The sequence below is a fragment of the Sorex araneus genome, chromosome 3 (genome assembly GCF_027595985.1).
Source record: "Sorex araneus isolate mSorAra2 chromosome 3, mSorAra2.pri, whole genome shotgun sequence".
NCBI lineage: Eukaryota > Metazoa > Chordata > Mammalia > Eulipotyphla > Soricidae > Sorex > Sorex araneus.
In genome coordinates, this window is record NC_073304.1 from 47,646,778 (window position 1) to 47,668,390 (window position 21,613).

At 43.6% G+C, this 21,613-nt stretch overlaps 1 protein-coding gene across 1 annotated transcript in view; it reads left to right on the forward strand.

The window, feature by feature from the left end:
* Positions 1-6,262: 6,262 nt before the first annotated feature.
* NID2 (nidogen 2) overlaps positions 6,263-21,613 on the forward strand; it is an 83,034-nt gene continuing 67,683 nt past the window's right edge. The window contains exons 1-3 of the mRNA XM_055133867.1: positions 6,263-6,528; positions 7,139-7,447; positions 18,707-18,936. Coding sequence (XP_054989842.1) covers positions 6,298-6,528; positions 7,139-7,447; positions 18,707-18,936 — 770 coding nt within the window. The 5' untranslated portion in view covers positions 6,263-6,297. The remainder of the gene's footprint in view (positions 6,529-7,138; positions 7,448-18,706; positions 18,937-21,613) is intronic.

Genomic DNA, 21,613 nt, shown 5'->3' on the forward strand with positions numbered 1-21,613 from the left:
TTAACAGACAGCTTAAAGTTAATCCTAAAAGTCAGGAAGATTCACCATTAAAGTGTCTAAGACATGGAGTCAGATTTGTGTTTCAGATCCACATTAAAGATTCATCAAACTGCCAGTTAGGATCGAGTAAGGCTTTGTGGGACAGTCTTTGGGGTCTGTCTGTTATGGTTTTTATCATAACAAGATATGTAGAGGTCATGAGTTACTCATGGGCTCAGTCACAAATCTGCTCTTTTTGCTCTACCATCCTTTTGTTTTTATAGTTGTTCCCTCATTGTCAGAAGGTGGTTTTCAATAGAAAATATCAAACAATGGCAAACCCTTGGATTTGTGTTCTAAAACTCAGATTAGAAGAAGTGGGAGAAATTGAGAGGGTGGAGGTGGAGAGGTAGATTAGAGGTGTCATAGAAATAGAGCTGGAGGGTCTTGAACACATTGGTATTGGATTGCAGTAGCTTTTTTTAAAATTTGTTTTAAATTTTATTTTTATAATGTTGTTTACAATAATTTATCGCATTCAATATTTTAAAACCAATCCCATCACCTTTATACATTCCCACCACCATTATTTTCAATTCTCCCATGACCACCCAAGCCTGCCTTCACGACAGATCCTAAATAATTTATTTTGCATTGCTTATTATGAATAATCTGCTAAAAATTATCAAAAAAGATTTGCTTTGAGGGAAGTGTGTGAAAATTTTTGTGTCTTATCTTGGAGCCATTAAGCCCTTGTATAAGAGATTACTAACATGTTGTTACAGTTTGAGTTTTGTGTGCTAATATATATATATATATATATATATTTGATCTGGATCAATTGCCTTCTACTTTACAGCCCATAAAATGTGGTGTGCTTGCAGTAGCTTTTTACACCAATTCCATATGTTTAACACTATTGTAATCATGTTACCTAAAATATAATAACAAGTTGTCCAAGCTCAAACATTACATTCATGCTTAAAGTAGCAGTAATGGGGAAAGAAGCTATTATTCTCTTTAACAAACCTTCTCCACATACTCTTCCAGCCCCTTCCAGAAACCTTCAGACTTCCAGCAAACTTCTGGTGGTTGGGTAGAATTAGTGTAGATATACAATTCTAATTGCAAGAGAAACCGATAAAGCAATCACCTTAATTTCCAGTAAAATTGTACAAGGGAGAAGGAAATTGGGAGTAAGTATAGGGCCACCAACATGTAATCTCTGCCACAATGATGGTGACCTGAAACAAGTCAATGTTTAAAAGGAGGAAGTAAATATTGTGGCCATTCAGTAAAATTAAAAACTCAGAAATTCTGATTCTTGTCTCCAGTTATCTTAAACATGAGTTTGAGGTGTCATCCCAGTAAGAATGTTTATCAGGGAATGAGATTTAAAGTAAAAAATTTAAGTGAAGGCTTAGGGCTTGGGGTGTATTTTGAGGTTGTTAAAATTCTAATGGCCTCTAAATACATCTCAAGCACTGCTGAGAATCTGTGAGTAGTACACAGCTTTTCTTAGGCTTAACAATTTCAATTAAGACTAGTCTTTGGAAGCATGCTATTTTTCACAACTCTATTTTTTTCTACATGCTACCACATCCACCCAGGAATTTAATGAATTGTAAAGTTATGCAAAGAATCACTGTGTGGAATAAGAACCAGGACATTTTCTACCAAGTCCACCTCCAGTGCAAATGTACACACACCAGTCATTACTATCCAGAGGTTTTTTTCTGGAATAACAATTCTATATTTGCCATACTAGAGGAAATGTGTTTTCACTCTCTTGATTAAAATAGCAGGAAGTGGCATCAGTCCTGAAATCTTGGTATTATACCAAAAATAAAGACATAGAAAAACAACTGGGGAGAGTCTTATGGTGGTCTATTGGCAAGGCATGTTAATCTATGCATGCCATGAGGTAGAAAATCTTGTCCCTAAACAATCCGATTTTTCAAGAGATGCTCAGGTTTTCTGGGAACACTCAATGTAAGAGGGCTAAGAACTGCAGAAGACCTTTAGAACTTCTAGCCTCAACAGGGCCTCTGCCTCTTTAGCCAGTCTGGCAGGCCACAGAAATTCTGCACTGGAATAGTGGCTATGAGAGAACTATTTCTTTATTTACTCTGCCCAGTGAAATAACTGTGACAGATTTTTGTTTTTCCTTTCCCCCCCCCCACCCCAGACATAAAGTGACATTTTAAAGAAGAAACCATTCTCTTGGTGCCATAAAGTCTTTTAAAAATAAAATTAGAATTAGAACTCAAAGAAAGGTCTGCTCAAGCACAGCTGCCAGAGCCTCATGTTTCAAGAAGAATCTGACTACTCTGTGTAGAAAGGAGCCAGTATGGTCATTTTGGATCTGAGTATTTCTTTCTAGTCAGATGGTATCAGATTCATAATAGTGGCATCCTCTTGAGTTAAGAATTTCTCTGCCTTAAACAAACAAAGAAAAACAGCTCTTAAAAACACACTACATTGCAACATTGCTTTTTTTCCCCATATATATGTTTTGTTTTCCCAGCATGATCAAGAGCCTTAAGTTAGAGGTCACATCTTGTATTCTTTTATTCCTTGCAAAGTTTTGGATCTGTTATGGCAAACTTGAAGGAAATGGTTATTGAATGAATGAATGGCAAAAACTTTAGTAGGTGAGTTGCTAGTAGTCTGTTAAGAGGATAACAAACTCAGGTGAGATTAGCAGGAACTGTGGTATGGGGGAAAGAATGTTCCATTTGAGCCAACTGACATGCATGGTTCCTAGCCTCAACTTGTTCAGCTTTAACCATTTAACAAATACTTCTTTAAAGACTTTTCTAGCAAACCAGATAGTAGTGCTATAGGCCTGTATAAAACAAATATCCTGTGTTTTAGGAGTGTGGAAGTGTGGTGAAGTGCAAGCTGGGGGACAGGGATTATGAAGATAACCTTATGGCAAAGCGCAGCACACATGATCAGGGGAGGGACTTTTATTTATTTATTTTCCCCTTGGTTCAAATTTTAATTTTTTTTAGTGAATCACCGTGAGGTACAGTTACAGACTTACAAACTTACACGCTTGCATTTCAGTCATGCAATGGAAGAGTATACATCCCTCCACCAGCGCCCATTTTCCACCACCAATGGTCCCAGCATCCCTCCCACCATCCCCACCCCATTCCCCCTTCCCCAACCCTGCCTCTGTGGCAGGGCATTCCCTTTTGCTCTCTCTCTCTCTCTCTCTCTCTCTCTCTCATTTTGGGTGTTGTGGTTTGCAATAGAGGTATTAAGTCGCCATCATATTCGATCTATAGTCTGCTTTCAGGGTGCGTCTCCCATCCCGAGTGGATCCTCCTAGCACCATTTACTTGGTGATCCCTTCTCTGAACTGCCCCAGTATGTGAATCTGGCTTCTAAGCTGTGGAGTAATCCTAGGGGAGGGACTTTTAAACCCAAACTGTGGTTCAGGATGACCTCACTTATCTGTGATATATAGAATAACTGGACAAGGAAATGTAATGTAATAAAGGGAAATGCCTAGATCACTCTTGACCTGAGTATAGAGATAAGGACAAAGAAAACAAGTTGAAGGGGGAGGAAAGAAGATGAGAAGTAGAACTAATGAGGTAACAGGGGTCAGGAACCTCGGGTACACTGGTGATGTGGGAGAGCTGTATAGCTCTATATCCAAAGCACAGACTTAACAACACTGAAACATGAGATCTAAGCTACAACCACCAAACTTGAAATGTGCCTGTCAAGTTGGGGGAGTTCAGGGGGCAGGTGGAAAGGAACATGGGAACACTGGCAGAGGGAAGTTGACACTGATGGTGGGATTGGTGTCAGAATACTCTATGCCTAAAATTCAACTATCAATAACTATCCTTACTTAAATAAAAAGATATATTTTTCAAAAACCCAATCTGTGCTTTACAGAAAAACTTTCGGATGAAGAAAAATTTTGATTCAAGTAGCAAACAATGAGCCAGGGTTGGCTAGATGAGACTGGGGAAGACATTCCAGACAGAGGAGCTCGCATGGGAAAACTGTGCCAAACCGTCATACAGAATGCTGTACTTGAGAAGTCAAGTCTCAGCTGAGGGATGCTGTTGGCCAGAGCTGAAGTTAGAGGAAGAGAGCAACTTCGTGAAGAGCTTTGTAGTGGTATGGCCTTAGTGCTTCAGAGCAGTGGTTTAGAAACCAGACAGACCTAAGTTCAAATACCAGCTGGTGCATACCAGTCTTGAAACAATAACTTGATTTTTTAAATCCCTCTGACCCTTAGTTTCCTTAGCACAGTTTCTAGCTGTGCTCTTATGTAGATATGGCTGCATAATGAATGCTCCCTAGCTTTAACAGTTTCTAACAACTCACATTTCATAAATCTTCATTGTTCCTGTGGGCAAGTAATATGGGGAGGATGAAACAGGGCTCTTAGAAAACCTAGTGTCAGCCAGGGGCTAAGGGGTCATCTCAAGATGACTGGGAAGGAGCCACTTTTCAGCTCACTTACAGCTTTTGGGGTAGAAATTCAGTTCTGTGCTGGCTGTTGGCTACTGGCCAGAGGTTGCCCTCAGTTCCCTGCCCTGTGGGCCTCCCCCGCAGACTGCATACATCAAAGTCACAGGGGCTGCCAAGACAGATGCAGCTTTCACTGAGCCCATAGAAGTCACATGGTGGAATTGTCAAGGGGGTGAGCACCCGGATATGATGATCCTTGGGGACCATCATGGGGCCTGTCTGGCCCACGTATCTATAGCTTATACCAACCATGAATGTAGCAATGGTTATTATTAATGGCCATAAAAGTACAAGGAGGGTTTGGAGGATCTGCATCGAGTCAGTGAAGGAAAAACACTAAAGAGTGACTTTGGGCAAGCCGTTCTATCCTTGAGCCTTTGTTTCCTCCTCAGGAAAATGTAAATATTTGTCCTCCAAAGAAGTAAGAACTGTTCTAACACCAAACACACAACTCTCAGCAGTTTGAAGAAGCTAACTGCCTTTGGACAATCTCCCATTCATTCATTGTGGACTTTTTGATTCTTAGTCCGGGTATATCAGAAATTCTAAGGGGTTGACAGGGCCCCCACTCTAGTCCACATGAATTAGTTTAACTGGAATAAACAGTCATGGGGTGCGGTAGGGGGAGTTTTGAGTGTCCTTTAAGGTTCAGGATTTACTTTTTTTCTTTTAAAGTAGCTTTGCTTCCACGGACCACGTGAAGTAGGGAGGTGTCTCTCTAGAGAGAAAACAGTACTCCTGGAAAATTTCAAGCTTTTGATCACAAAAATGGAAACAGAACCTCGCCCAGTCCCCGAGCCTTCACAGAGCCAATGGTGATGGTAGGCGAGGTCCCCCAAAGCCCTGGAGGCTGACTTCCAGGTTTGACAGTCACTCGGGGTTCCCCCGACTCTGTAGCCCTCTGCATCCAAGGAATCCAAGCTGGGTGCCCCAGCCTATGTCCTCAAGTCGAGTCCATCACGCACACTCGCCTGTCACGATCTTCCCTCGTTTCCGGAGGGGGGAGAGTGAACAGTACTCTTGAGTGAGACTGGAATTCTGCAGGGCCACCCAGTTCTCCCGGGCAGCACTGACCTTAAGTAGAAGGACGTAACACACACACACACACACACACACACACACACACACACACACACACACACACACACACACACACACACACACACTGCACAAAGGCGCGCTTCTCAGTGCGGAGTCTCCGGGTGGAGCCAAGGCAAGCCGATTGCGACAATGCCTCTTTGCTTCTCCTCTCTAGGACCAAGTCGCGGGGGTGCACACTACACCCCACCCTCGTCCGACCAGCCAGCAGCTGCACTCGCCGCCGCGAAGTCCCCTCCTGTGGGCACTGAGATCATCTCCTGCGGCGCCGCCTCCGAGCGACTTTGCGGAGCGTTTGGTCCTTTGGTCTCGGCAGGGGGGTGGGGGATAGAGGGGCGGGACTGGTCGTGACCTCAAAACTGCCCGGACAGGAGGGCGGCGGAGGTGAGTCCTTCAGCTCCGAGACTCGGGAGCACAGGAGAAGGAGCAGCTACAGCCGCAGGCTTTTACCTCGCCAGCCCCGTCACTCCCGCGACCGCAGCCCCAGAGATCTTTAACAAGAACCAGATGCGGCCGCCGAGATCTAACTTTCTCAGAGCCGCCGATTGGTCTCCGGCCGAGAGCCGCAGCCAATCAGAGCTCTCGGCGAAGCGGGAATCCCGCCCCTGCCGGGCGCCCGCGGGGATCCAGGTTGCCCGCTGGCTGGGCGCGCAGAGCGGGCCGGCGGGCCGGGCGGGGACGCGTTCTGCTGTCGGGCAGCCCAGGAGCCGAGCGAGCATGCGGGGGGACTCGGCGGCCAGGCTCCCGGCTGTGCGGTGGCTGCTGTGGGCGCTGCCGCCGCTGCTGCTACGGCTGTCGTCCAAAGTGGCAGCGGCGCCCGTAGTGGAGCTTTTCCCCCATGGGGAATCGCTGGGGGACCAGCTACTGCCGGAAGGCGACGACGAGAGCGCAGAGGTGACTTTGGCGCATCCTCTGCACTTCTATGAAGCCCAGTTTAGTAAACTCTACGTAAGTTCGTCCCCCTCCTGGTGTGGGACTCTGCAGACTTTTCTCCACTTATGTAGAGGTCAGCGTGGAGTGGATCACACCGAACCGCTCTGTTTTTGGAGGGGAGGAAATGGTCTGCTGACTCCGCGGTCCCCGAGCGCCCCTGGGCGTGGGACCCGGCTTTGCAGCAAAGCTGCTTTTCCTTTACTTCGAAGGGGGAAGAGCATGTAGGCAGGCGTCCTAAGCAGAAAAGAAAGTGGGAAGGCTGAGGCAGAGACCATGCGGTGCGTGCCTGCAAAGCTAGGGGTTCTTTCCTTGAACCTGGTTCATTTTTCTCTAGACTTGTGCTACAAGTGAGGTGTGAGTTTTAGGCTCCTGAAGCGATTGCCCACCATCGTGCGTGAGGCGTGCTGGGTGGAACACTGGAGAAATTGCTCTGGTAGTCTTGAGCGAGGCTAGGGAGCGCCCAGTCAAACGGACTGGGTGCTTCTTGACCTGGGCAGTTGGTATCCTTTACTTTCCAACGCGTCAGGGTGGGAAGCACATCTGGGGAGACCAGTTTTGAGTTTTCTGCAGCTTGTGCGACGGTCTTCACACCCCCCCGCCCCCTTTGGTCCCTCTCCTCTCCTAGGTGGGCACCAATGGCATCATCTCGACCCAAGATTTCCCCAGGGAGACCCAGTATGTGGACGATGTTTTCCCCACCGACTTCCCTGCCATAGCCCCATTCCTGGCTGATCTGGACACCAGCGGGGGCCGGGGGAAGATTCTGTACCGCGAGGACATGACCCCAGCTGTGCTAGACCTGGCCGCCAAATTCGTACGCTCCAGTTTCCCTCACAACGGCTTGCACTTCACTCCCATCCACACTTTCCTGGTCACCTGGAAGCAAGTGGGCGCCTACCAGGAAGACAAGCTCGGGACGACCCCCTCGAAAGCTGTGAGTGAGCCTCCGATGCTTGGCTGCTAAACCAATGGGCAGACTGGGCTGGGCTTAGGGGCTGGAACCCAGACATTGGCTCAGAGCTCCTTCTGATGTCTTCTTTGGTGGCGCTAAGGCTAACGTGGTGCCCAGTGCTGCTTTTTGAAGTGAAGAGGGCTGTTGACTCCAGGCTTTCTGAGTGGGTGGTTATTAGTCTAGCAAGGAAAACTATTTTGGGGATCTGAGCCTCGGCCCCAGCCCAACCCTAGTACAGAGGCAAGAGGCACTTAGAACACAAGGCCATTTACTGTTTGGAGGTTTGTTTTTAGAATCATCCCTTATGCAAGAATTATTTCTAATGATATGTCCATTGAAGAAAAAAACATCAGAAAATATAGGCAATTTAACAGAGAGTAACCAACCGCTTATTTTCCTGCCATGCAGAGATAACTACTCTTAAACATTTTCATGTGTCTCCTCCAGTTTTGCTCCGTATGTGTAGTTGTCACTGATGGTTAAAGTAGATTTGTTTGCACATACTGCTTTGTAACCTCCTCTCCTGCCCTCACTAAATCCCACCAAATAGTATATTAGGATGTTTCATTATCATTGAATATATTTCTGCAACATCATTTATAATGTCTGCATACTATTCCGTCTAGTGGATTCACTGTTGTTTCTTGTGATCATTAAGATTTTTTCAATTTTCAGCACTATAATTTTGTGAATAACATTTTGTTTTTTTTGGAGGGAGGGTCAGACCTGGCAATGCTCAGGGGTTACTCCTGGCTCTGTACTCAGGAATCACTTCTGGTGGTGCTCGGGGGACCATCTGGGATGGTGGGAATCGAACCCGGGTTGGCCGCTTGCAAGGCAAATGCCCTACCCGCTGTGCTATCGCTCCAGCCCCTGTGAGTCACATTTTTAAAGTGAAATCTTTGCACATTTTTTAAATTGACAATCCAGAAAATGGACTTGGTATGCCAAAGAGAATGCATTTTTTATAAGGCTCTTGCTAGATCTGGTAGAATTATTTTCTAGGTACCAGGTTCTTCTTTCTGTCTCTCTCTGCGTCCTAGTCTTCCCCTGCCTTTCTGTCTTTTTGTCTTTCTGAGGGTAAGTGGCCCACCCACCATAGTGTTCTGGGCTTACTCCTGGCTCTGTGTCCAGGGATCCTGTACAGTGCTATGGGTTGAACTGGCATTGGTCACATGCAAAGCCCCTGTGTTGTCTCTCTGGCCCCAAGTATCAAGTCTTTTTTTGCAGGGGAGGCCTGAGGGAGCTCCTAGGTAGTGCTCAGGCCAATCCTGGGTGTACTTTACCAGTGTCTTACAACTGAGCTATCTCCATAGCCTGTTCTCAAGGTGCTACATGTGGTACTAGAATTGAACCTGGTTTGGCTGCAAGCAAGGCAAGCGCCTTACTTGCTGGAATAGTTCTCTAGCTCTGAATAATTTTTTGGTGATTTTTATACATTTTATTTTCATAAAGTAGTTCACAAGAGTTCATTACAGATAATATTCAAACACCCACCCCACCAGCGACCACCACAATAAGAGAGAAGTGTGAGAAGATTGTATTTCATTCTGGAGCCCTTTAAGCCCATATATAAGAGAATATAAGCAAGTATGTTAAAACCAAACAAATGTGTGCTGCTTTAGGTACATCAATGGGCTAGAGTATAAGAGGTCACGTGGCCGCAAATGTGGTCTCGCCCTCCAGGAAATACTGCATTGCTCTCTTCTGAGAGCTTTATTTTATAGTTTCTGGATATTGGCCATTGATGAGATTACATGGAGCCAGGGACAGTTTGTAGGTATGACTGCCAAGCTACTGGAAAACTGGGGAGCTAGGTGGAGGTGGTCCAGTCCCAATCCCAGCAGGTTTGGAGATCTCAGCCACAGGTCCTGCATACCTGGGTTTCTCTGTTGGCTCCCTCATAGGTGAGGCTCATCCGAGCATGTGGAGAGTGGCCTTGAGCATGGCTGTGGTTGGGTTCTGGAGGCTTTCGGCTGCCAGGGTTCTGCTTGGAGCAGGGAGGGAAACTCAACCTGCCCCCCTCTGAGGTGCCCCAGTGAAGACAGCCTGGTGCAGGGGTCAGGAGATTCTGTGTTGCTCTCTTATGAGAGCTTTATTTTATAGTCTCTGGATCTTGGCCATTGATGAGATTACATGGTGCCTGGGGGCAGTTTGTGGGTGTGACTAACAAGCTACTGGAAAACTGGGGAGCTGGGTGGAGGAGGCCCAGTCCTGGCTCTGAATAATTTTTTAATGCATGGGTTTGGCATTTCAAATACTCAATTCAGCAGCATAATTCAATGCAAACAGTATATTATCTTCTGTACAAGGTAGAGAGTTGGGAGAAAATATTCAAGGTCCATTATATTATATTCATTCATGTATAAGTTAAAAATGTATTTAAAATTAAACATCATATCTGTATTATATCAATAATACCGATGGCATCAAATACTTAGAAAACATAGAAAATTAGAAAAGAAACATTATTTTGAGTTCTACTCGTCCTGGAAATCTCAACTGCTATTTTCTGTCTTTGTTTTCCCCTGAATATATTTCTTATGTGTTGTATAAGCTACTGAGAGTATCCCATCCACATGGCAGAGCCTGGCAAGCTACCTGTGGTGTATTCGATATGCCAAAAACAGTAACAAAGTCTCACAATGGAGATGTTATTGGTGTCCACTTGAGCAAATCGATGAGCAACAGGATGACAGTGACAGTGCTGTGACAGTGCTATATGTTGTATATTTAGTGTGTCTAGAAACATAGTTGGACTTTATCCCTTTTTCGTGAATTAATTATTTGCTAGGACTAGCAGAGGTACCATGGAAGAACCAACTTTTCTCCCCAGGATCGTGTAGTGGTAGGGACATTGTTATTGTAAGTGTGGTAAGTGTAGTAGATTCTTGGCTTAAGAAGACTGACTCTTCCTTCTTAGTTAGGGCTTGGTCTGGGGAGGTTTTGGTAAGGAAAAGCTTTGTATCTGAGTTGTGTAGAGAGTAATAGCCCCATGTGGTATAAGGTGTTTTGTTGGGGTCATTGTATGTTGGTACCTTCTTACCAAAAGGGGAGGTTCTGGAGACATGGATCTAGAAAGGTCATGGTAGGTGCAGATGGCGATTACTGGAATTCAGAGTTGGGTCTTGGCAGGGGGTAGCCCAAAGGATTTCTAAGCAGGAGATTGATTTTTGTTGTTCAGAGAGTGCTTTTTGACTATAATGAGAAGGCTAAAGCTTAAAAAAAAAATTGACCACCTAGCTGTTATGTGTTTTTTACTCAAGTATCTTGTTTATATTTATCATAGGATAATATAACAGTTATAGTTTAACAGTGTTTCACAACTAGCATACAATTATAAAACTCTTTTTATTCTACAAGTAATGACAAATAGGTATTAAAGTGATTGGACACAGTTCTGTTCATAGTGAGGCAAAGGCAGGTTTAGAATATAGATTATTTTTTAAAAATATCTTAGCAGTTGTTGTTACCTAGAATTTCACAAAGGACTCATTTCCTTGGCACAAGTCATTTAGGTAGGCACAACAATTGTATCTTTTCCAGAGATTTTTAGTAACTACAGGCTTAGAGGTTTTGGTTTGTTATGTTGTTGTCTTTTGTCTCTGTGTGATCTTTGTATCAGAAAAGTCTTGGAAATCACATTTAATGGAAGTATGAACTTGGTATGGAATCTGCTGCCAAGAACACAGTTAATGTCTTATTGTTGCCAAATTAAATATTCCAATGCTCATAAGAGAAGTCAGCCACTCTTACTTTTCAACACAGAAACAAGACACAGTAGGCTAAGTAAGATGAATGAGAGATGAACAATTGAAGAGAAATTCTTGGGTAATGAAATCACATAAGAGCTTTAAGATTCTGTATCTATCAAGGCCACTTGAAACCCAAGATAATAATACAGAACTTTGTTGTTTTTCTGTTTCATGTACAGCATGGAAATGATGCTGCTCTTTCCCAACTTCCAAATTAGTTGGACAGACTTTGATAGGAGAGCAATATTTTGAAAGAAGTAACTTTGGCAGTAATGGTCCAGCCTCAGTCCAGATTTCCTCATCTATAAAATGGGGTAGCAGTGCTCTCCTTGCGAGATTATTGTAAGAATGAACTAAGTGACCCAGGGCCCACTGCCAGCAGGTTTGCTCAGGTACCCATGAGGTATTGGGGACTGAATCAGGGTTGGCCACATATAAGGCAGTACTTAATCCTGTACTATATCTACTGCTCTAAAGTGACATTTTAAAGCATGCCAGGGCTTCTTAAGCTATTTTCATTTATGACCCCTTTTCACAGGAAAATTTTTTCCTGCCCACATATAGAAAAGAGGTATACATATCAACCATTTACTGATAATAAATTAAAAAGTTGCCATAATTTTCATACCTCCCACATTCAGTTACATGGCCCCATATGGGGGCTGTGACCCACAGTTTTAGAACTTAGGTTTTAGACCTACTGGGTGTGGCTGTTCATGTATGTGTTCTTCTAATTGGTAGGACCAGGTTCTTCCTCCTCCTCCTCCTCCTCCTCTTCTTCCTCCAAATCCTCCTCCAACTCCTCCTCCTCCTCCTCATCCTCCAAATCCTCCTCCAACTCCTCCTCCTCCTCCTCCTTCTCCAATTCCTCCTCCTCCTCTGATTCCTCTTCCTCCTTCTTCTCGCTGGGGAGTGAGGGGCATCCCTGGTAAGGCTTAGAACCACTCCTTGTGCTTGAGGGACGATATGTAATATCATGGATGATCCCGTGTCTGCTTTTTGCGAGACAAGCACCTTAGCCTGCTGTACTATGTCTCCTGCCTAGTTGTTCTATTTCTTTGTTATAAGGTGAGGGGAGGTAGGTTCTTAGCACAGGACCCTTTAAATACAAGTTCACAAATTATAACTTCTATCTGAGATTTTTATCATTGAAAGAAATGTGGCAAGATTTATCTCTTTTACTTTACTAATCAGAATCATTCTTCAGACACTGCTGTATGTTGAGTTGAATTCATAATTTGTGTAAAGTAGAAATAAGATGTGGATTCTGTTTAGAAATAGGATGCTTTTTCAATTACCCACGTTGACGTTTCTTCTGAATATTTAAAAGGGGCCCTATGACTTGAGTTCTTGTTTTAATAATTCTCTAGAGAAAGATTTTGGCAAACGGTAATCTGCTTTGCTTGAAAGACAGCATGAATTCAGCATGGCTTTCTCAAGGCTTGGCATTACTAAACTTATGTTGCAAAGTTACTGGAAACTCAAAGATATCAGAGGAATGGCATCTTACCATTTAAAACAGTCTAACTTGTCCTTTCTCTTTGTGGATATTCTTTTATAGTGTGACTAGATGGTGTACATGATATTGCAAGATGCATTTAGATTCACCTAAAAACATCTGAACAACTTGTGTTTATTCATTCAGTCAGTTTCATCCTCCTTGAAATGTTCCTTCACAGAGCAAAGAAGTCATAGCATTAACCTTGAGGCCAGAGATATAATATGGCAGATAGGGTGTTTGCTTGGCATGTGGCCAACCTGGGTTTGATCCCCAGCACCCTATAGGGTCCCCCAAGCCCCACCAGGAGTGACCCTGAGCACAGAGCTAGGAGTAAGCCCTAATCACCTTCAGATGTGATCTGAAAACCAAAATAATAAGAATAATAATAACAATAATATAAAAAATAGCCTTCATAAAGCTTACTGACAGAATTCCATCCCCAGCATCTCATATTGTCACAAAGGATGATTCCAGGAGTAAACACTGAGTACACCTGGGCGTGGCCCCCTAATCAACTATCCATCCAACCAACCAACGGAGCAAACAAGCCAAAACCCAAAACAACCCATCCGGACAGCAGATACAAAAAGGACTAGTGATTATTTAAGTTGTGGAGATGGGGTGGTGGTAGAGAAACTTTATTTTGTTTTTGCTAAGTTAAGGAGTTGGGCATAGAGACAAGTGGACTCCACAGATATGCATGATTTGGGGCATGTTTTATTCACTGGAATTCAAGTTGAACTGAAAAAACAGACCTTAGGAATGAGGCAACAGGAGAAATTGTTCTGAATGAGGGTGTGTCCTGAGCCCAAGAAATGGATGAAGGGAGTTAGAGGAGTGGAAGGCCCATAACAGGCCTCAGTGTGGGACAGAAAGATCCTGATTTGTTTCAAAGGATGTGTCTCACTGGTGGAGGGAGTTGAACCCACAAAGAATAGGAATGGTCAAAGCAAGACCCTGGTATGACCTTTTGTCATTGAGAGCTAAGGTTCAGAAAAGGAGAAGTCTTTGGTCTGTCTGAAGAATTTATTTTGGTGTTCTGTTTGTTTGCTTAGTTTTTTGCCACACTCAGCAGTGTTCAGGGCTTACTTCTTACTTCTGGCTCTGTGATGAAGGATTTCTTCTGGATGGGTTCAGGGGATCCTCTGAGGAGCCAGGGATTCAAACTTGGGTCAGCCACATGCTTACCTGGTGTACTATCTCTTCAGCTGGTCTAAAAGAATTTAACCCCAACCTGAGATATAGCAATGAAGACAGAATAGATACATATATAGAATTGGTGAAAGAAATGCTGACGTTTTGCTAATAACTTTTAAAAAAGGATATAATATTAAGGATGCAATAGCATTGAGTATTCATCTTTTGTTTTGTTCGGATTTAGGGCAGAAAAACGAAGTCAAGGAAAATCAGGGCCAGGATAATGGTTATGGAAAATGGAGATTTTAAAAAAATTTATTGCAGTACTGTGATTTATAATATTCATAATGATGGCTTTGTGCATATATCAATCCAACACCACTTGTGCCACAGGAGTGTGGGAAATGGAGATTTTCCCAAAGACTAGAGTTTGTGCTCATTCCAAGCCCTGGAGCCTGCAGTCCATCACACTGTAGCTGTAGAGAATGTGTGTCCCTGAGGAAAACAGAGAGGAACCCTTTGTGCCCTTCTAGGAGTTTCTCTACCTCTTAGTCTTACTGTGATTTGTGTGGGCAAACTCCTTTGGCATAGAAACCATGCAGCTCCATTTGGTTTGGTTTGGTTTTGGGGACCATGCCTAGAAGGCCTCAGGAGGCCTCAGGAGTTATTCCTGACACTGTGCTCAGGAGTGGTCCATGATGGCAAGCAAGGGACCACATGTAGTACTGGGACTTTGAAGGAATGTCGCCCATTGGCCACATGTAAGGCAAGAGTCTTAACCCCTGTACTCTCCCATCCACAGTTCTGATTTTTGTTGTTTTGTTACTTGCCAGATGGCTGATATTGATTTTAAAAAGGGGACCATGTTTTGTGCCCATCAGCCTGACTCAGTGGGTACCTTGATTGATGACATGCTGGAAGGGGGTGTCAGAATCCTGCTGTGTCTCTGCCGAGGGCTCTGGTTTTTCTCTTTCTGATAAGACGGTAGCAGAGGCGTCAGCTCCATGTCACTGGCCCTGATGTTCTTTGTGCTTGGCTCTCTTCCTGCAGAGGCCCCTCTTCTAGGATCCTGGGGGCTGAGGGTTGGAGCTGTGGCCCTTTTATAGGCTTTGGCATTTCCTCTCAGGGTTTCCCTCCAGACACCTTGTGGCAGGGGGAGGGGGGGGGACATTCTTGCAAAGGCTGTCTTGGAGATTACAAATTCCTTTCTGGTCTGGAAAACTGTCAGAATGTACTTTGCCAGGAGGAGCCCTCCAGTGCTCTTTGGCGATTCGATGTAGAATTTTGTAGAACCAAGAAAGAATTTTTAAGTGATGATTTGGCATGTGGGCTGTTTTGGAATATCCAAACTTTCTTGGCCTGTACTTTGGAATCATAAAATCTATTTTAAAATTATTGTGTGCCAGACAGATAGTTCAGGGCGTTTCCCTTGCATGCAACTTACTTGCACTTCTGTCTCCAGTTCTGCCTGGTGCCCTGAGCTCCACTGGGAGCACCCCAGGTACAGAGCTAAGTGCTTGAGCACCACTGGGTATAACCCCCAAGTCCCAAATATAATTATTCTAGATAGCTTGGAGGATGCCTCAGTGGTGGCTAAAAGTGCCTGTCTTGCAAGTTATATGGTCATGAGTTGGGTCTCTGCTGCCACCTCTATGCACTGGGCTTGATCCTGGTGGCCCTGCTGTCTGGGTCTCCACATGTGTGTACCACAGTTAGCTATGCGCAACCCCAGTCATCACATAAGATCAACAGAGAAGGACACTTGGCTTGCATGCATCTGACATGGGATTGATTCCACGCATCTGTCAGGAGGGACTGATCAGAGCCAGGAGTCAGCCTTGAAGCACCACCAGGTGTAACCCCCAAACAAAGCAAAAAACAAACAAACAAAACAAAAAAGACCACCAAAGAGAAAGGAAGAGGGAAAATGATTCTTCCCTTCCACTTGCCTACTGCAGTGGAGCTGAATAGACAAAATGATTGCCATTTGATTGTGACAAGTATTTTTCTCAAGGATGGTAGATAAGAGGCACTGAGTGCATTTTAATTGAAATGAATCTGTAGCTAGAGAGAGAGAGAGAAAGAGAGAGAGAATATAGTGGCTAGGTCCCTTTTCCTTGCACAGAGCTAACCCCAGTTCCACACCAGTTTCACACCCTCTACCACATATGGTCCCCTGACCACGTCCAGGAGTGATGCTGGAGCACAGAGCCAGAAGTAAGCCCTGAACACTGCCAGGTGTGCCCCATCAAACAAGAAAAATAAAGAATTTGTAGACTGGGTTGAGATAATGAATGAAGGAAAGTGCTAAATACCCAACTCCCTGATAAATGGCCACTTACCTTCACAAGTCTATTTGCTTTCCCCCTCACCTCCTTACAATTCCTTCCTAGTCCATAGGCCTCCTTACCTTATAGATTTCCCTTCAGTTTAGAATTCAGATTTTCTCCAATCTTACCTTTATTGTCAGCCTTAGGTAACAGTTTTGAAAGCTCTGCTTGTGAAAACAGGTTTTTTTTTTCTCCATCAGTAACTGTTCTTTCACTGTTTGAATGATCCACCTTGTGACAAAAGTAAAACTCTGAGACTGTTAGGTCAACACAAATGGCTAATGTAGTCTCTGTTACCCAGAGACATGAGGCAGAACAGCCTTTATTTACATTTGGCAAAAATGATGGCTCCCTGGTTTTGAGAAATTCTAGAAAACATTCCTGACTTTTGTGTCTGGGAAAGTTCAGCTTTGTGGGTGAAACACTCAACAACTCCAACACTGACAGATATCTGAGGCCCTTTCCCATGTGCGTGCATGGCATGAATGCGTGTGTGCATGTATGTGTGTGTGTGTATGTGTAAAGAAAATAAGCAAAGGGGAGAAAATTTATATATTAGAAAACCAAAAGAAGGGCATAGGGTATTTTGGATGCTTTCCCTGAAAAATATTTGAACACCTGAATTCTTTGTCTTGTAAGCAAGAGCCCAAAACTATGCTTTGGAATTAAATAGTGAAAGGATGATTTTACACTAGAAGAGATTTGAACAGTGCAAGGGATTTGAACTGTCCTAGGAAAGATCTTGGACAAAATTCAGTGCAGGGCACAATCCTTTTGCTTGCTGTTTTATTTTGTGAAATTCAGTTCTCTTTCATGGGCTTATTTTGTCTGGCAACATGGAGAAATCATGCTGCTTATTGGCGAATAAAGTTTCTAAGAGTAATGTTATTTAGGAAGTGCTAGAATGTCTCAAATACCTCCCAAGTGCCCCACTCAATTAGTCAAGGGTGGGGGGAAACGTGGAGAGGGGTGAGGTGGATTTAGTGAGAGAATAGTCCTAAATATTTACAACATATTTTCAAGATAATTGAACTCCATTAACAGATCACAGAAGGGGGGGTTCCAAATAGCTGGATGAAGGTAAAGACAAATTAATAGTGTCTTGATGGTAAGATGAGTGTAAATTGAACTTGAAGGAACGGATTCTGTCTGGGAGGCCTTGGGTGTGGAGGCTGTGGTGTCTCTCTGGTCTGCTCTGGCTCCTGTTGTGTTTATTCACATTCACAGGCTTCCTCTGCAGAGCCTCCGCCGTCCAGCCCTGAGGTCTCACACACACATCCTTCTTTGTGGCCTCTGCCCCTTGCTAAATTCTCACTCACCATCCCACATGTGGCCACGCCCCTGTCCTCAGTCCTGAGGCTTTCCAGGCAGTCTCCTGTTCTTGGTCAGCACCGAGCATCGTTTTTTATCTAGAGCCTCCAAGACATTTGGCTGTTTGAATTCAGGTACAAAGAGATTCACAAACCTTGGGTACAAACACTGAAACCAGGCAAAAAGAAGGAGCATACAAATGAGAAATACCCACACAGGCATTGTGGAGGGTCAGAAGTAGAAACAAATCTACATGGAATCAGAAAACACCCACAGCCAATCACAGTCCTTGGCGCAGTGACAGGTTTTCTAGGAGGATTTCAGGAAACAGGGGAGCTGGCATCGATATCCCAGCACTAGCACCATGGGGAATGTGAAAGAGTGTAAGGGCAGTGCCAGGAACATGCACTCCAGAGAAGGCTTGGGAGCAGCTTGAATTGCATGCTACAGGTAGGATGGCCTAAGGGTGCTGGACAGGGACTCTGGAGCTGCCTGGTTGGACACCAGCCACCAACCATTGGCAGAACTGTTACTCCTGCATGTGTCCCCTCTCTTGGGAGGGGAAGGCAGGACATTGGTTGGTGCTGGTGCCAGAGTGAGGCTGTTCCCACCGCCAGAAGGGGACTTCTGATGAAACTCTCCCTCACACCACACCTGTCTCAACGCTGAATGAATGAGCGACTGATCCAGATGAGTGTCAGGGCAGGAATCTCAGGCCAAGACTGTGAAGACACAACTTGGCTTTACTACTTGCACTCATCCCCCAGAGAGATCTGGAAAAGTGAAGTCTGAATCCTTACCAATGTAATTTTTCATGTTTTTTTCACCTACATTGCTTAACCTCAATTATTACACTAATAAGAGATGATCATCCTAAAATAATGTAGCACTGTAGCACTGTCATTCGTTGTTCATCGATTTGCTCAAGTGGGCACCAGTAACATCCCCATTGTGAGACTTGTTATTGTTTTTGACATATCTAACTTGCCAGGCTCTGCTGTGAAGGTGGGATACTCTCAGTAGCTTGCCTAAAATAGTGTTTGAAATAAAAATTTGAAAGAGACATGTGAAAGAGTATTATGTATAAAAAATTTGGAAAAATCCTAAGAGAGGGGAAATCCCTTTTTTTTTTCTAACAGTGCTGAGTTTGCATTGTTTTCTTTTTTTCTTTTGTTTTCACTAAGCCTGTCTCTTTCTCTTTTTGCAGCTGAATACTTTCCAGGCAGTGTTGGTGTCTAATGAAACCGATTCCTACGCCTTCTTTCTTTATCCTATCAACGGCCTTCAGTTCTTTGGAACACACCCCAAGGAGAGTTACAGTGCCCAGCTCATGCTTACTGCTCGGGTGGGCTTCTGCCGAGGGGAGCTTGACGAGAAGACCGATGGACCCTACCTCAGCTTGACTAGCACAAAACAGACTCTGCAAACTCTCTCCCAGTAAGTTATACAAGTCTTAGCCCATTGCTGTTCAAATATAAGCACCCTGAGGAGTTCCCCAAACTTGAGAGGCTTACAAGGTCATTGCTTTTCTTTAGCTGGCTTATCACATCACATAATGCCCTCAGGGAGCATTCATGTTGCTGCAAATGGCAAGCTTTTCTCTTTTTTAATGGTTGAATGATGTTCCACTGTTCACGTGTATATATCATACTTTGTTATCTATTGGTCTATCAGAGAACACTCCTATTGTTTCTAGATCTTGACTACTGTAAATAACTGTATACACCAAGACCACAAATGTCAACACTATTGCAAAAACATGATCTTAACTATATTAAATTTTAAAAATAATAATGCTGCCATGAGCCCAGGGATTCACATATCTTTTTGAGTTAGTATTTTCTTCCCCCGTTCCTTACCTTTATTGTTTGTGGTATTGAACATTACCAGGTGTAACCCTGAAGGACTTTATCACTACCCCTGGTGCTGGGGCATGTCCCTGGTGGCCTCAGCACTGTTGAGGGCACTGCATCCATGTCTCAGGCATGGAACTGTCATGCATGTTTTCCTGAGAATTGTTGGGAGTGGCCCCTGGGTGCTGTGACCATGGCGTGGGAGACCCCACCACCCAAGAAATATTTATTCTTGAAGACAGTATAAAACTTAGCAAGTGTAAGTATACTGAGAGGGACAAATACCTTTATACCGAAGGGTTAGTACTTTTCCAGATTAAATATTACTGGAATTATTTCAAATGGAGGCATGAACTTTGAACATTTCAGATCAAATTTGCAATAGCTAATATGGGACTTTCTTAAAAAGATGCATTTCATAAGTATGCATTCTTTTGAGATCTATATATTCAAAGATAGAAGTGTTTGGTACTCTTATTAGTTGATATGAACAAAATCACTGTCACTGTCATCCCATTGCTCACTGACTTGCTCGAGCAGGTACCAGTAACATCTCCATTGTGAGACTTGTTACTGTTTATGGCATATCGAATACGCCACGGGTAGCTTGCCAGGCTCTGCTGTGCAGGTGAGATACTCTCGGTAGCTTGCCAGACTCTCTGAGAGGGGCATGAACAAAATAGTATTGGTTAAATAAATTTTGTAGAAATTTAAAAAAAATTTAAATAGTTTATTTCTATATTTATTTTGAGTTGAAAATGTTTGGTTTGGTAGAAGTCTTTCTTGCTAATAATTTTTTTCCAGTAGAATATTGTATATGAAAAGCTTGATTTTTTTTCTGTTTTATGGTTACTGTATTTGCTTTTTCAAGCTGAATTGTATATCTTTCCCCTCTGACATTTTTCTAGCTTCAAGGAACATAGTCCCGTTTGGTCCATTAATATTAATTAACATTACATTAGTGATGTAATCCTGTTTCTTTTCCACTATGAGTTTTATACTGTAGTTCTAACTTCTCACATATAAAGTTGAATTTTGCTATGAATGCATTTCTACTATTTTTCCAATGAATATTTTTGCATTTCTAAAACTACGAGAAATATATATTAGAAATTCATTTGCTCCTACAAATAGTCTGAAATAATCATGGAAATCAGTTTTATTATTTGTGATATGCTTATTTCATTTAAATAAAATTTTAAAATTTATTTTATATAATATAATTTTATTTTATATATCACTATCACTGTCACTGTCAACACCTGTTGCTCATTGATTTGTTCAAGTGGGCACCAGTAACGTCTCCACTGTGAGACTTGTTACTGTTTTTGGCATATCGAATACGCCATGGGTAGCTTGCCAGTCTCTGCTATGCATGCAACTCTTGGTAGCTTGTCCGGCTCTCCGAGAGGGGCGGAGGAATCAAACCCGGGTTGGCTGCATGCAAGGTGAAGTGCAGCCTACCTGCTGCACTATTGCTCCAGCCCTATTTTATATAACATAATAAATAATCCTCCGCCCTCTCGGAGAACCTGGAAAGCTACAGAAAGTATCCTGCCCTCATGGCAGAGCCTGGCAAGCTCCCCGTGGCATATTCGATATGCCAAAAACAGTAACTAGTTTCACAGTGGAGACATTACTGGTGCCTGCTGGAGCAAATTGATGTACAATGGGATGACAGTGCTACAATGCTACCAGTTACCACGCTTGCTTAGTTGTGGTACCTACTGGGGGTATCATGCACTTTAGCTGCAATGCTTGTGAATGTCCACTAGGGGTCACATTCTTAGTTGTGTCCTTGCACATCTGCTCACAGATGTTGCACTCCTGGCCATTTAAAAAAAGTTGGTGCTCATCAGAAATCATGCACTGTAATTGCAGTACCTGCGCTCACCTGGTGGTGATGCACTGGAGGTGTATGGCAGTACAAAGATTGCCAAAGGGCAGAGCTGCCATTACTGCTCTTTGCGAATGCCGGAGGCCACCAAGGATTGAATTCTTGGTCTCACACCAGCAAGGCTGGAGCTATTTGCCATTGAGTCCCCGTAGATTAGTATTTTTGCTTTCTTTAGGTAAAGGTCCAGAAGTAGAATTGTTTTGAGTTTTTTTGAGTGCCCCCCGTACTGTATTCTATAATGACTGCATCAAATTACCTCCCCATCAACTCTGTAGGAAGTCCTCTCCACATGTTCTCCAATGTTGTTTTTGTCTTTCTCTCCATGTACTCTCCATGTTGTTTTTTGTCTTTCTGATAGTAGCTG